The sequence below is a fragment of the Crocuta crocuta genome, unplaced genomic scaffold (assembly GCF_008692635.1).
Source record: "Crocuta crocuta isolate KB4526 unplaced genomic scaffold, BGI_CrCroc_1.0 scaffold282, whole genome shotgun sequence".
Lineage (NCBI taxonomy): Eukaryota > Metazoa > Chordata > Mammalia > Carnivora > Hyaenidae > Crocuta > Crocuta crocuta.
The window spans coordinates 2,944,113-2,961,100 of NW_027529174.1; the positions used below are offsets into that span (position 1 = coordinate 2,944,113).

Below are 16,988 nucleotides of genomic sequence, written 5' to 3' on the forward strand. Positions count from 1 at the left end.
GCTCAGGTTATGATTTCACGGTTCGTGGGTTCGAGCCCCGTGTCGGGCTCTGTGCTAACAGCTAGCTCAGAGCCTGGAGCCTGTTTCAGGTTCTGTGTCTCCCTCTCTCTCTTACCCTCCCCTGCTCACTCTCTCTCAGAAATAAATAAAACATTTAAAAAAATTAAAAATAGAATTGCTTTTGCTTGGATGATCAAATTTTGCTTTCCCTAAAACCAATACCTGGCTTTCTAGATCACTGGTATTTGAGAAACACGGTGAGTATGTGTCATGTGAATTAGTTGTGCATCACTGCCACCTCCACTGCTTCTTGTCTGTGTATTAGAAACGTCTTAGGTTAGACTAATATATGTAATTTATAAAAACCAGTTAAGTGATTTTTTCCCCCAATAAGCAATGTGAAAGAGTGGGCAGAAATTGCTTAGAGAGGGGTAAAACATTTCTACTTGCTCATTTAGTATTTTAAAATCTTCTTTAATATATTGGTTCATTTTGATGTACATTACTTACCAAGGGTCCTTGAATTTTCAGGGAGTTGTACAAACGGGAGAGTTTACAGTCTCCTTAAACTATTTACTAAGTGCCATGTAAAAATACCTGAAAAGACCCCCTCTTTTCTGGTAGGAATCCTAGCCATAACCACTCATTGAATTAGGAACCTAATATGGAACACGGTTTTGTGGACACAAGATCTATGCCCACTGGCGGCAAATGTTGGTACAGAGGACGAGGTACAACTTGGGAGACTTAAACACAGAGGCTATTTTCAGCACACTTTTGTAGCCACTAGTTAGTCCTGACAATGCTGTCAGGAGGTAGCTCAGTATCATTTCCCCTAACTTAATAGGAACAGAGGATGGAATGTTGAGGTTATTCAACGAAGGTGGCAGGAAGATCAGGACTCTCCACCCCCACCTATTCCTGGGTTCTCCCTGGGAAGAGCTCGCCAGCTCGCTCTCTCCAGCTCGCCAGCTCGCTCTCTCCAGCTCGCCAGCTCGCTCTCTCTAGGCACGTGGAATATTTTCAGCCAACACAAAGGGCAATGCTGATTATAAGCTAGCAAGCACAGCACCATTCTCAATCATTCTCCACGGTTAAGCTTTCATCAGAGACCACTTGTTTTGAACCCCTTGGAGGACGTCACTGCTGCCTCTTTAGCCTTCACCTAGAAATGTAATGCTTGGGCAAGGGAGGGAGAAGGAGTGTAAGGAGCGCGGAAGAGAGTGTGGGGGGACAGTAGGGCCACTGGGCCCAGGACCATGACACTGAGGACCCAGAGGCCTCCCAACAGCCCCGGATACAGTTCTCCACAGGGCGCACTCATTATTTCACTTAAACGTACAATGAAATTCCAGAACATCATCCAAATTCCTAGCCTAACCTAGGTATAAAACGGTAATGCTACAGCAAAATAAATCCCCCCCCCACCCCCACCGCCCAGTTTGCTATTAAAAACCCATGCCACTTGTATGGAAATTAAGACCAAACTGCAATGTGCTTTACATTTCTGGTGTAGAAAAAGTTTTGTTCCCGAGTCCTGGTCCTGAGGATGGCAAAACTAAATGATAAATGAAATAAATATGTCGTTTATTTGAACAGACTGAGCAGCCGATTGAAGTCGCGTTTGATGGATGGGAGAGAAAGTGCCACAACAGAAATTGTTTTAAAAGCTTTAGGATGTGCTTTCATTATGCATATATTGAAAGTTCAGATCGGAAAGATCTCGGTTTAATGGCTTTGGTTTACTAGTCCAGGGATGGGGGTGGGGAGGACATTCTTAGACTGTGCATTTGATTACGTCTGGTTAATAACGAGGTTCTTTCTCCCACAGCAAGGTACACGTTAGTGCAAAACGTTAGTAGCTAGTAGACGCAGTTACCTGTGTAAAACAATCAAGTCAATACTTTGGTCACAAAGCCAGGAAATCTTATGTTGCACAAATGTGCAGTTTTTACTGTGTTGCTCAGGCGGTAGTATTAGTATTATTTTTCAAGTTCTTGTTTTTCTTTTAAGCCATGCGTTTATTTCCCTTTGGTTTAATAACGAGTATATATTTTTTTAACATAAACTCGTGTAAACTTTATTCTTAAAAACTTCAGATTCATTTCATTAAAATAATTAAGTAGTTATTCGGCAAATACTCCAGTCTGGATACCTACATATGAACAAGGCTGTAGCACTATCCAATCTGCAGTGAAGGTCAGCCTATTAATGGAGGCTCTTTACACATAAATACAAAAATATTTTATTTTCAGATGCTTTCACTTTTAAGGTACTTCCTTGAAAGGGATGTCAAAAAAGCATTCAATAAAAGAAGTTTCACATTTTCTGCGAGGCTATGATTTGAGGGGGAGACGAGTGGACCACTATTGCTGGTTACATAACAGGTAAGCTTTGTGGCCGTGTGTGAAAGTATTGACTATTTCCAACAGTCATTTTTCCCCGAATTGGTTGGTGTGAAATGATATACAGTAATTTTCAAAAGCGTTTCTGCTTTTATTGAGATGTAACAGTTCCTGAGCACTTACTAAATTGCTTGTTATGTAGTCCAGCTGGTTTGTCCCTAACAAAGCCAAAGCCACAGAGGGTCTTATCTCTTCCTTTGTGGATGTGTGCATGTGTTAAGCTGTGTGTATATTCTTGGTTAGTCTGCCTTTGAAGCAGCTTGGAGAAGTCTCATCTCCGTCTTAGCAGATGGTTGGTTTGACAAAGCATCTCCAAAGGCAGACCCGGCACTCCCTGGTCTGCCAGGAGTATTTCTCCTTTGAAGGTCCATCTTCTTGAGGGGTATTGCTTTGCTCATTCAGTGAAGACTTGCGGGCGTATAAACGGAAGAGAGAGTTTCAAACAGTTCTGCAAAAATTGTACTTTGGTCCCTAGACTTTGTTGTCCTTAGGCATCAAACCTGTCATCTGGTTTGTGTTCTTCATGACTGAGCTTAAAACAGAAATGGTAGGAAAGCTTTCCTCTGCTTTGGATAGGAGACAAATTTGCTTTTGTAGAATCTGTGATTGAGCAAAGCAAACAGGGCCTGGCTGAAGAAAACATATGTCACGACTAGCCACCAAGTCAAGTTGTGGAATCCAAAGGTGACAGCCATGGAAATGTAGATCATCAGCTCTGCTAAGTAGTTAGGGGAAGAAATGTATTCAAACCAGTCTCCGAAAGGGATTCGGTGGTTACAGTGAATGACCACTCCTGAAACAGAAACAAGACTTCCTGAACATACAAAGCTGTAGAAAGAAAGCTTACCACTTCAGTGCACAGGTAATTTACGGACTCTTACTTAAAAAAGAGGCACCTGGGTGGCTCAGTCAGTTAAGCAACCCACTTCGGCTCAGGTCATGATCTTGTGGTTTGTGGGTTCGAGCCCCGCATTGGGCTTGCTGCTGTCAGTGCGGAGCCTATTTCAGATTCTCTGTCCCCCTCTCTCTGTCCCTCCCCTGCTTACACACTCTCTCTCTCAAAAATAAAGCAACATTAAAAAAAAATAAAATGAAATAAAAAAGAGGATCACAGACCTGTGTGCAAACCCACTTCCTGTTACACTCCCATTGTCAACCTACTCCGTATTAAAGAGTTTCATGCTTAGGTGACACCATCAACTGAAAATAAGCACAAAGGAAAGCCTGCTTCTCCACCAGACCTCCAAGCTAGGAACTAAGAGCTCAGACTGCAGTTGGGACCGCAGGAGTTCAAATCCTGACTCTACCACTTACATGTTGTGTGACTTTAGAAAAGTTGCTTAACATCTCTATGCCTCAGTTTCCTCATTTGCACAGTGAGGGAAAGACTCTAACCACCTCAAGAGAGCACTGTGAAGCTGTATGTAAAGCACTAAGAACAGGGCCTGGCCCAGAATAAGCACTTAGTAAATGTATTATTCCATTTTTAGTATTATTCCATTTTTAGTATTTCAAAAGCCTATTAAAAATGTACCTGTGGTAAGTCAACACAAGCTAACTAAAAGTCAAGTTTTTTTTGCTTTGATTAGAATGATACTAACTCAGCAAGGTAAAACTAGCATTCACATGCTGGTTAGGCACATGTAACCTAACCAGCAGTGCAGGCCCCGAAAGTGGGCACAGAACAGAATCACAGAACGTCAGGGCTGGATGGGGCTGGGGAGATCTTTTGGCATAACGCTCTCATTTTACAAATGGTAAGATGAAGACCCAGAAAGGTATCTTGTCAAAAATAAATATTTGATAGGGGCGCCCAGGTGGCTCTGTCAGCTAAGTGTCCAAATTCTGCTTAGGTCATGATCTCACAGTTCGTGAATTAGAGCCCCACATCAGGCTCTGTGCTGACAGCTCAGAGCCTGGAGCCTGATTTAGATTCTGTGTCTCCCCTTCTCTCTCCCCCGCTCATGTTCATGCTCTCTCTCTCTCCCAAAAATAAATAAACATTAAAAACTGAATATTTGGTAGATAAGCTAATTAATTAGGGCAGGAAGGAAAAAAATGGAAAAGTATGGAAAAATGGAAAAAAAGTGGAAAAAAATAATGGAACACAGACAACGAACTTCTGAGGGTTAAAATCCACATGCAGTGCCTCTAAAAGACATCTCACCTGCTTTATTTTTCCTGAGATTGCCGAGGATGACATGGCACTTGTACTGATGGACAGATGACCAGATAAACATCATCATTCCGAGGATATGGAACCACCGGGCTTGCATCAAGAGATTTTTCCCTGTCACATAGACTACAGAAAAAAGAGTCATCTTATTAGCCAACATGCACTTTCAGAGGCTTAGGGAATTAAACAATCATACAGTTAGAACACAATTATCCGAATGCTCTGTCCCTCATGACTAGAAAATTATCCTGATGTAATTTCCCAAGGACAGAGGGGAGAAGGAAGGGGTGTGCTCCCCAACCTGGGGCAGCCTCAATGGCCCCCGACAGAGAACTCCACATTGACACATTCTCCTGTTCCCTCTTCAAACACTTCAAGCGTAGAAGTCAGCTCTGTCTCCTACTCTTTTTGTTGTTACTGCTTAAAGTTTTATTTATTTTGAGAGAGAGAGAGAGAGTATGTGAGCTGGGGAGGCACAGAGAGAGTGGGAGAATCCCATGCAGGCTCTACATTGCTAGTGCAGAGCCCGATGTGGGACTTGAACTCATAAACTGTGAGATTATGACCTGAGCCGAAGTCAAGAGCCAGACACCCAACCAACCGAGACACCCAGGCGCCCCAACTCTATCTCCTACTCTTGTGTGGTGATGCCACTTTGCATTTATATTTCTAAGCCTGGTTTTATGTCTTCTTTCTTATAGACTACCATGAGGAGAATGCTTTCTAAAGGAATCTAACCCTGGGCTGCAACCCTAAGCCATTCAGGGTAGACCCTGAATGCAGAACCCAAACATGACTGGCTCCAGCCAATGAAGAAAATCACTGGAAGTAAAGGCTCGGCATGGGGCTTCTCAAAAGAGGAGAAATGTAAACTGTAAGATGAAAAATCAAATAGTATCTCTTTCTGATTAAAAAGAACCACGTTAGAGAGATTTAGTTCAGAAGTAGAAGCACTCAAAGTAGCACTTCCTCTTTCTTCTCTAGCTGTCAAGAAGACAGGAAGAATTCAGGTCTTCTGGGGACTGGCATCAGAAAAGCAAACCAAGGACTTCCTTATGATCAGCAGGAAGCAGGCAGGGTAGTTAGGAACCTGAGGAAAGAAACAAAGCTGCCCATTGACTGCGGGGAAGAGCCTGAGGGTCTGGAGCTAGGAGAGCCCCACAGAGTTGATTCCTGTAAGAGATCCAAGGATCATGCGATTACATATGGGTACCTGAAGGTGGGACTCAGCTGATGACAGCTAATGACTGATGAGAGTGCACCAATATCTACCTGTGTTAATTTCCTTTAAAAAACTGGCCCATATAAACAGTTTACTACAGACTCTGAATGTTTACTAGATTTAACCCTGTAACTAAAAGGTTATATTTTTAGAAGTTAAAAATAAACAAAATATGAACAATAGTTTTAAATTGGGCCGTAAGAACAAGTTACTCTAGGATTAAAAACTGGTGTTTAAGAGTGCATGTCATTGCCGAGTTACCTACTCTGAATCAGAGAAAGTACCTATGAGGAAGAAAGATTTCTTAGAGTATGTTGGGATTATAACGCAGGAAAAGGGGAGTCAGGTGGAAGGCTGAGAGTCCAATCTGTGTAGTATTTAACTCTCTATTTATTAATTACTGATGGAATGGCTACTGAGCCTGGCATCTCGCACACAGCATAATAAGGCAGTGAATAAGTTTGGGAAAATCTCAGTCCTCATGAACCCACATTCTAGTGGCAAGAGGCAGACAGAAAGAAGTAGACAGATCGATAACGAAGACAAGTTCAGGTAGAGACGGCACTCCGGAGAAAATAAAATACAACGTGTAATGGAGAGTGGTTGGAGGAAGACCCTCTAGAGTTTAAACATTTTTAAGATTTTATTTTTAAGTAATCTCAATGTGAGGCTCGAACTCACAACCCCAAGATCAAGAGTTGCATGTTCCAACTGACTGAGCCAGCCAGAATCCCGAAGACAAGGAGGTGCGAGGGTGTGGGCAGCTTACAGACGTACTTTCCTTTCCCCTTCACAAAAAGCCTCTGAAATCAGGATGTGTCCCTAATTACAGATGAAGGTTCTGAGGCTCAGAGTGGTTAAATAAGCCAGAATTCAGGTTCAAGCCCCCCTGAGACCTAAGCCCCTGCTATTCCCATCAGGCCCTGCAGCTGCCAAATGCCCCAGTGTGTTCTCTCTCAATGAATTCCTGAAACCAGTTCTCGCCATACTGTCCCAAAAGTCTGCATATGACCTCTTGGAAGACAAGCAGGTGAAGAAGAAAACAGCTTCAGAAAGGAGCGTCTGGAAAGCGATTTTGGTGGGTGTCTCAGCTGCCTTTCCTTGACTGTTTGTATAGGAGGGAGGGCAGAAGCAGTGGTCCGGCCAGCAGACAAAGCTCCAGAAGGGATACGTAATGCCAATGGAGCTAACAGACCGGAGGCAAGTGTGTTAGCCACAGGCTTCAGAACGCTCTTTTGGGTGGAAATCCTAGTGCTGTTCGCCATAGGTAACAGTTCAAACCTCCGTATGGCCTGCACGTGAAAGTCCAAGCGCAAAGCTCAGGGAGGAAATACTGACTTGATTAAGTTCAGTGGAATCAGATGGAGAGATGCTAGCTGAGTGGCTGGAGCCAATAAATAATTCATGAATTAAGAAAGATCATTAATAAGTTGTACTCTACAGTCATTCCTCAAGCCATGGAGGCCTTGGGTTATAGTACAGCAGCACAGAGAGGATTTTCAAGGGGCTACTCTGATGCTGCTATTAAACCTAAGAAGAAAGCTTACTCACTGAGTATTGATACTCACTGAGTATCAGACTTTGGTCTCTATTTATGAGGATGGATAAGGCAGCTTTATGGAACATGGACTCATGAATGGTCTGCCTTACAGTGTCCAGGAGGATGGATACCAAGGGGTCAGAGTGCAGTTAGCCTCAGCACTAAAAACTAAGTTCAGTCCTTCAATCACCCCAAATGAGTTGGGTCCTATGCAGTAAGTATGCATTGTTTTGACAAAAATGATAGTCATGTATGTTTTATCTCCAATTTCCCTTCCCCCCCAAAACACACTTCACTTCCTCCTCATAAACAAAGGCCAGGATTTTGCTTCCCTCTTCCGGCTACTAGGAGCTCAGAAGTGTTCAGACACCAATCTGATTTACCACAGCACTCTTCGGCCATCTCCCCTCAGGCTGCCTCCCTGGAAGAAAAGCTCTGCTGTAAATTGTAATAAAATGGCTTTCTACTCCCTCTTCAAATCACAACTATTCTCCAGGAGCCAGGCCGCACCTTCCTCCTCTGGTTTTCTGAGTTTTAATCCTGCACCACCCTTCCCCTTCCACACGCACACACCAGGGGGACCGAGGCTTTGGAGACAACATTCTCTGCTGACCCTTTCTCCCGTGCTTGGGTGTTCCCTTGCTTCCTGCCCGACTCTTGGCCACGCTCTCTGTTTCCGTCTACACTAACTCCACATGAGTTCATGGGCTTCAGTCCACCCCCAGAGGCCCAGGTCCCATTTCTTCATCCTTATACCAAGCCTCCTGAACACTTGGCACTTTCCTATCTTCGCTGCAGGCATCGGTGCTTATGTTGGTGTCTTTCAGGTTTCAGCAGTTTTGCAACAGTTAATGTATATACCCTTCGGCATGTGGACTTTTTCAAGCTACTAATAGAGTCCAAATTCTTCATATACAAAGTGGGTTGGGCAGGTCTACTTTCATATTGCCGGAAACCTTGGCGGGGTACTTTGCCCAAAGAGTACCTCATATGCCCAGTGACTCAACTAACAGACCCCAGGGACCACTCACCATTCCTGCCGTCCATTGGCACTTGGCTCAGCACGGTTAGGCCAATGAGGACATAGTAGACGAGTCCAAAACAGTACTGCATGACGTGGATCACAGCATTGGAGAAGACACTGACATAGAAGCACTCGAAGAGCCTCCGCAGACTGTGTAGCCACATAAATACTAACACAAGGAACGCAGACAGTGCCAGCTCTCCACCTGGAATTCCAAATACAGCACGTTAGCACCTCTCTTTCCAGGACGAGTCCAAAGCTGTATTTTTTCCTAGTGTTCAATGCAGTTTTAAGTAACATTAGAGCTAGGAGAGGGCCCTAAAATTCATCTGGTCTGATACTTCTTTATTTTTTTTTAAAGTCATGAGGAAGTGGGCCAAGTGAAGCTAAAGAAGTTGGCTAGTGACAAACTCAGGTCTCTGGACTCTCCTTCGTTATATGAAAGCCTTCTAGGTTACATGTGTGTTGCTGTGAAGGACTCTGTGCACTCAGAACCTGAGGACTGTGGCTCTCTGGGCGCTGGCCCTGGCAGCCGGATGAAGAGTGCCTATGTGACCTCTACCAACCCCAGCTGGTAGGACCCCTGAGGCAGGGGAGACAAGACATGCAGGTGCCTGGAGAGGCAGAAAAGGGGACGGGAACAGAGACAGGGGCTATTACGCATTTCTTTCCAGACTTAAAAAAAATTAGGAAAATTATACTTTTAGGGGACTCTGAGCCTTGAGATCTATCTTCCTACCTGCCTCTCACCCCTCTGCCAAAAGAATTCGGAAGAAATACTGGTTTTTTAAAATGACAAAAACTAGATGTTTTTTCAACGAATGCCACATGCATGCACATGCACGCGCGCGCACACACACACACACATACATCATAGGGCTATAATAAGGATACAGCTTAATGAATTTTTACAAATGAAACCAACCCATTCCACCCTCAGAACCAGCACCTAGATCAGGAAACTGAACAGAACCGGTATGCGCTCACTCCCCCCTACACAAGGGGAAGGCCTGTCTGGACCTCCATCAGGCCTGAATAGCTTTGCTTGTGTATTTTAAATATAGTAAATCCTAGTTTTAACTCTTTAGGAGTAGGTTAAAGCAAATATACGAATAGAACTCACCACCGCCCTTCCAAATACCAGAACCCCAGCTGGCCTCACAGTAAAGGGAGGAAGGGATGAAGTTTCAACGACTAACGTGGGAATTGCGGAGGTATCCTCCACGCTGAGGGGACCTGCGTAGGTCTTCCCTTCCCGCTGCCACCTTTCGCAACACGTCCCCCTGGTTATACATAAAAGAACTGTTCCTACGGAGCCAGGGATTTGACTGCTGGAACGGAGGACAGAGAGAGCCGGAACAATTTGTTTCTCCTTCTATCCCTCAGCCTCCACCTGACATTAACTGAGGCTACCGTTTGGTTTTCACCTTCAATTCCTTATTTTTAAAATTGTTCAATGTATCCTTTATCCGAGGTAAGGTGAGGCGAATTAAAAGGCTCGTTTGTAATCATCTGGTCAACAACTATTTACAGTTAATGTTATATAACTGAAGCTTACAGTATAACAAACATTTTTAACTGGTGATCAAAAAGTAATTTCCTGTTATATTTCTAGGGTTCTGAGACATGATTTTGGTTCAGCGAAAGAAATGATAAATATTTTGAGGCAAACCCGAGGGATCCTAAGAGCTTTTCCACTGAAGAATAAAGACTTGTATACATTTATCAATAGTACTAAAAATATCAGAAGGAGAACAGCCTGTCCTGTACACAGCATGGCACTTGCTGGGAGGTCAGGGACGAAGAGCTAACGCTGGGTCTGCCGTGATCTCAGTGAAGACAGGGGGGCCTCCCCTTGGCCATCTGGCTATAAACCACCCAAAACCTTTTTTCAGCCCTCAATCGCCACTTCCTTGGCCCACAGAGAAGCCCGAGGGTGGCTGTGGAATACGGAAGACAGCTCCCAGGAGGCAGGAAAGGCGGGAACGGGGCAAAATGGTTGTAACCAGCCGGGGGAGTCTTACCTTGGAACTGGGCAGCTCCAAGAATTCTGAGCAGACCATGCAGCCAGTACGGAAAAGGCACTCCCAGGAACAGAGACTGAGTAAGGTGCCAAAGCAGGAAGCCATTCCACAGCACTGACGTGATATAGAAGTGAGAAAAATACCTGCAAGGTTAAACCAGTTAGGCAATGATCAGAGTAGGTCACTTAAAAGCCTTGTGCAGGCACACTACTTTTAGGTCCCCTAACCTCTTTCCCCCCATTCCCAAGGTACAGTTTTGTTTTTTGAATAGAACCTGAATCCTGCAGGCATTCAGATTTTTAAAAATCTCCTTTCAAATGATGGGGCTGGTTAACCCATAGAACAAAGAGGCCTCCTGAGGTGAGCAAGAACATGACTGATCTTGTTAAACGTACACAGATGGTCAATTAGCAATCTTTCTTATCTCTGGGTAACAGGATTGGCTCAAGTTCCAACATAGGGGGCACCAGACCCGGGGAAAGAGAACCTGGATTGAGCCAACAGAAGCTAAATGTGTGAAAGATTTCTAAATCCTGAGCAATGTTGCTGCAATAGCCATACAACTGTTACACAAGATTTGCAAAACCACAAGCTCTCAGGGCTGTCAGAAATCTTAAAGTCCTCTGATTCAGTGCTTTCCTCAATTGTGTTGACCTAAATTACTTCTATAATAACATGACAGGTATTAACTCAAAAACTAGGTATCAACTTCTGATGGTTACAGATCTCATAAATTACAGTGCCTATTTTGCAATCAATTGCAATTTACAAACAAAATACAAATAAAACCAGTGCCAATAAAAACTGAAATTAGCAATGTTACTTTAACGCGATGATGTTGGTCTACTGAAATCGTCTAATGGCACAAAGGCCCAACCTTCTTGTTGAGGCCCCTTGACCTATACTTCTATTTTTCTCTATTTAAATCCAAAATTTTCTGGCTCTGAAAGGTGTTTTCCCTGGTCTTTAATGCATCACATATGTATTAAGCCCCCTGCCCCTTGTCTCATTAGTCTGTGATGAGGAAATAAATCTGGAGTCGGAGGATTAGACGTAATTCAGCAACTCTTCTTCCAAATGATCCAGAATATAGCCCCCCGGACCATGCCCACGACCCAGTATGACACTGATCTAATCTGATCCTCCCATAGCAACCCACTTAATTCTCCCAACTACTGTTACAAATTCTATCACTAAATCTGCCCTCACTGAGCTCCCCTGTTCTGATCTTCTAACCCTGTTCTGATCGTCTCTGGGCTCAAAAGTTTAGTTTCATCAAAAGTTCATCAGTGTCGCTTCCAACACCCCACCCCCCACCCAACCACTGGTTTTTGGTTGCCTTTCAGGGTCTCTAAGACACACTTCCTAGAACTGAGCTCAGGAATGGTCTGAGCTACAAGAGCAGAGCAGAAGGTCACCAGCGCCCTGCTCTGCGGCCTTCCATGGAAAGGGGAGGGGCTGGCTTCTGGAAATCATCTTCTGGCCAGCCACTCTACCTACTTCATTTTTCCACAAATATTTACTGAGAACTTAGAACATGCCAGCCAACGTTCTAGGATCCGGGAACTCAGCAGGAAGCAAACAGACCAGGTCCCTGCCTTGGTTATCTTTCAGCATATGATCAACAAATGAACCTATAAATATCTAGCATAATCTTGGGTTAGGAGACAGAGAGGGTGCGGAGGGGAGGCCATTCTGGACAGGTGGTCAAGGATGGCCTCTCTGGAAGTGACATTTGGCTAGAATGAACAATCCTGGTGAACTTCCAGGGGAAAGAATTTTCTAGGCAGAGGAAATGACAAGCACAAAGGCCCTGGGGAACAATACAGGACACCTGTATGAGAAGGATCAGTGGTGAGGTGGGAGAAGCAGATGTTACAGGGTCTCATAAGGATACTGGCTTTTACTCAGGGCAATGGGAAGCCATTTGAGCAGAGCAACTCAAGTGACTTATGTTTTATTTATTTTTTATTTTTAAAATTTTTATTGTTTTATTTTACTTTTGAGACAGAGACAGAGTATGAGTGGGAGAGGCAGAGGGAGAGGGAGGGAGACACAGAACCTGAAGCAGGCTCTGAGCTGTCAAAACAGAGCCCGACGTGGGGCTCGAACTCACGAACCGTGAGATCATGACCTGAGCTGAAGGCGGACACTTAACCGACCGAGCCACCCAGATACCCCAAGTGACTTATGTTTTAAAAGTCCCTCTGACTGGTGGAAAAGTTCTGGAGACTGATAGTGGTGATGGCTGCACAAAAATGAGAATGTATCTGAAATCACTGACCTGTACACCTGAAAAGAGCTAAAATGTTAAGTGTCACGTCATGTATATTTTAATGCACATACACACACAGCATTGCTTATTCTTTTTACTCTTTTTAAAGTTAAAAAAAAAATCCCTTTGGTAAGTAGGTGGAAACAATCCTGTAAAGTTTATACGGTTATCTTCATAGGGCAGATGAGAAAACGCAGGCTCATATGTTAAGTTGCTTAGTCAAGATCACACAGGAAGTGGCAGCATTTAGGTCCAGAAGCTCTGATGACAGGAGTTAAAATCACACCACCACACTTCTAAGTCATGCAACCTAGAACTGCCTGAACTTGCTTTCTGTCCCTATATTACATGTACCAATTTATACCACACCTATAGTCAACCAATCCCTCAAATAGGTTTATAACTGGGTTATAAGCTGCTAAGCCACATCTTGCTATGCCCTGCTTGTGCTGTGAGGTTTCTGATTCACAGGCAGACTACCATTCTTATATTCCTATTTTCTGTACATTCTCTTGTTTTGCTTGCCTAATTGCCCTCTATGAGAAACATCTTCTACTTGGTAAGTCTTGGTTTTTAAAAAGACCCAGCTTTTGCCTCCAATCACAGATCTAAATACTCTTTTAGACATTCCACCCCCCCTTCTTCCTCTCTTGGCAATTTGCTTAATTGGAGCACTGCTTTCCAAACCCAATGGAACAGGGATAAGCTGATTCTTATGGACTCAGAAGCAAGGAAGCCCTCCTTTAACAAATATTTCAGTGCTAATTATAATCCAGGGACTGCTCTAGGCTCTGGGATTACAGCAATGGATACAACAGGTAATTTCAGTCCTCATGGCACTTAGACTCACACTCATACACAAAAACAAATTTTATAGCATGCCAGCAGGTGATAACTGTTACTGAGAAAACTAAAGCCAGGAAGAGAAGAAGGAATATCTGGGATGGTAGAATTATACTTTTAAACAGGGTAGATAGGCACACCTCATTGAGTAGGTAATATCTGAATAGAATTCTAGGAAGTGAGGACATAAACAATGTGGCTATGTGGGGAAAGAGCTTTCTAGGTATAGGTAACAGGCAGAGCAAAGGTCCTGAGGTGGAAAAGAGAGGCCGACAAAACTGGACCACAACCACATGGGGGGCTAACTACAGGACACAATGAGGTGGTATGAATAAAACAATACATGGTCTTGGGCTCTTCCTGTGAGTGAGTTAGAAGCCACTGGATGGTTTTGAGGTGGGGGTGGGTAGGATCTAATAAGATATATATTTACTGGTTGCAGGAACTGATCCAAAGCCCAATTAGGGGAGTTACACGGTTAACTAAGGAAGTGAACTAATGTTTACCGAGCTCTGACAAGGTTCCTGGCTCTGTGCTAAGTGCTTTAACATCATCACCACCTATATGACAAGGGGGTGCTATTATGTTACCCCTCTGATCCATATTGACTGCCTCTTGCCTGGACCATCATAATAGCCTCTTACTCAGTCTTCTCCACACAATGGCTAGTCACCCTTTCAAAACATGAGTCACACAGTGCCATGCCTGCCTCCCCATCGATTCCATCAATGGGTTTCCATACACTCAGAATAAAATCTAATTTCCTCCATGGCCCTGGTGAGCGAGCCCTGCCTCCCGCAGTGAACTCGTCTCCTGCTCCACCCCTCCCTGACAATCCTCTCCAGTGTTGTCACTGCCACGGCCACCACATTTTGCTCATGATCAAATAATCCTGCTGGGTTTCCTCTGAAGCACTTATACCATCCAAAATTATCTTGCTTGTTTTCTAAGATCTGTTCACACATCTACTGCTGGGTTTCCTCTGAAGCACTTACTACCATCCAAAATTATCTCGCTTGTTTTCTAAGATCTGTTTACATATCTACTGTACATATCTATCTTACAAGGGATCTTACTCCTGGCACAAAAGTATTCTATGAACACCGGTTGAATGAATAAATGAGAAGGTATCTTATCCAAAGTTATTCTTGAAGTCAGCAGTTAAGTTGATCAACAAGCCAGTTAAATCTTAACCTTCTTTTTTTTTTTTTAATGTTTTTTTTTTATTTATTTCTAGGAGAGAGAGAGAGAGACAGCGTGAGCAGGGGAGGGTCAGAGAGAGAGGGAGTCACAGACTGAAACAGGCTCCAGGCTCTGAGCTGGCGGTCAGCACAGAGCCCGACGCGGGGCTCGAACCCACGAACCGCGAGATCATGACCTAAGCGAAAGTCGGACACTTAACCGACTAAGCCACCCAGGCGCCCCTTAACCTTCTTTTTCTTAAAATTCATTCAAAACATAGTCGTCAAGGACATTATTTATCAGGCATTGTACCAGGGATATGGTAACAAAAAAGTCAAATGTAAACTCATGGCCAAATTTATAGTCTGAAGGAGGGGTTCTTAATATTTTTCTTCCATGGATTCCTTTGGCAGTCTGGTAAAGGCTACTGGCCACTTCTCAAAATGTTACTTCGATAATAAAATACATAGCGATTACTAAGGAAACCAATTATATTGAAATATAAGTAACGCAAATAATAAAAAAATTTGTGATAATAGTAATATACGTACTTTTCTTAATGTATCAAATAACAATATCTAGTGATTCATTCTTTTCTAAAATTTATTTATATTGAGAGAGGGAGACAGAGCTCATGCATGAGAGGGGGAGGGGTAGAGAGAGAGGGAGACAGAACCCCAAAAGGCTAGGTGGTGTCAGCGCAGAGCCCCAACTGAGGGCTCGATCCCATGAACCCTGAGATCATGACCTGAGCCAAAACCACGAGTGGGACACTTAACTGACTGAGCCACCCAGGTGCTCTTTTTTAAACATTTATTCATTTTGAGAGACAGAGAAAATCAGAGCATGAGCAAGGGAGGGGCAGAGAGAGAGGCAGATACAGAATCTGAAGCAGGCTCCAGGCTCCCAGCTGTCAGCACAGAGCCTGACGCAGGGCTCAAACTCACAGACTGTGAGATCATCACCTGAGCCAAAGTTAGAGGCTCAACTCACTGAGCCACCCAGGCACCCACCTAGTGATTCATTTTTATGGTGATGACAATAATGTTTTGAGATCTCTTAAGTATTTTTGATGTGTTATGTCACATCAAAAAATATATATATATATATAAACCTGTCACAATATTGCAAGTACTGCTAATCACACTGTGGTTTGTTGATTACACTTATCACTAAGGAAATGCTGAATTTTGCTTAGAGGTTACTGAAATAAAGATGTAATTTTTTCTAATCCAAGTTTGCCCTGAATTTCTGCCCATGGGTTCCCCGGACCTCTGGTCAGGACTGCTGAACCCCAGGGGGAAAGTCTGAATGACTCTCTCTGCCTCCAGAACTCAATTCATTGCAATGCTTTGATACCCTTTTGAAATTTTAGAAGCAGAAGTACTTCCATATACACTATACAAGTCAACAGCACTGTGACTCATGTTGGCGTCACCTATTATTCAGGCTTTCCGGGAAATCAATAATTTATGAACCAAAGGAAAACAAGAAAAGCATCATCATTTTAATTTAGGGAAAAAACCCCTATCCAAAAGGAGTAATGGAATCAAACACACCATGAACTGATTTAAGGTTTTATTCTTGCCTCCTTAGGAAAAAATAACCCCCAACAAAATTGCCTAAGCACTATTTTCGATGCAGAAATGTGACTTATAGCTGCCTCTTCCTTAGTGTAAAAATTACAGGTTTATTTTCACTTTTAAGAGTACTTGAACTTTGCATAAGGAAATTTATTTAAATATAGTATCTAGACAATATTTGTCCTTCCTTACTGGCGTGGACTTCTTCAATACTAAAGAAATGTTGGTCTAAATTTAGAGAACAAAACATCAGGGAGGTTTTACTCTAGAATTCTGGAAGAAAAAGGTGTAAATTAGGGGACAGATTACAAACCCAGAGTAGTAATGAATAAAGGAAAAGGTACCACGCTTGTTTCTTAGCTGTCATATGATCACACACTTGAACACTAACAGGTGGGGTATAGGAGCCAGAGAAACAGGTGAGTGCAGGGAATGATTTGAAATGTGTCCTATAATTTAGAGACACTAATGCCTTTTTCAAAATTTAGAACACAAATTGTTAGAATTCACAGTAAGAAATAATTTTTTTCTTCACTTCATAACATTAAAAAAAAATGATAACCTGGGAATGCCACTGCTATAAAATAATAAAGAATGTATTGCGATCAAACTTGATTAAAAATAGGATGATGGGGTGCCTGGGTGTCTCAGTTCATTGAGTGTGAGACACCTGATTTCCGCTCAGGTCATGATCTCAAGCTGGTGGGATCTTGG

General features: G+C 43.2%; 1 protein-coding gene across 1 annotated transcript in view; it reads right to left on the reverse strand.

The window, feature by feature from the left end:
* Nucleotides 1-1,570: 1,570 nt before the first annotated feature.
* Nucleotides 1,571-16,988, reverse strand: part of SRD5A3 (steroid 5 alpha-reductase 3) — a 16,894-nt gene continuing 1,476 nt past the window's right edge. The window contains exons 2-5 of the mRNA XM_077757768.1: nt 10,392-10,534; nt 8,375-8,572; nt 4,573-4,707; nt 1,571-3,198 (exon numbers count right to left, since the gene is read on the reverse strand). Of these exons, the coding sequence (XP_077613894.1) occupies nt 2,939-3,198; nt 4,573-4,707; nt 8,375-8,572; nt 10,392-10,534 (736 nt within the window). The 3' untranslated portion in view covers nt 1,571-2,938. The remainder of the gene's footprint in view (nt 3,199-4,572; nt 4,708-8,374; nt 8,573-10,391; nt 10,535-16,988) is intronic.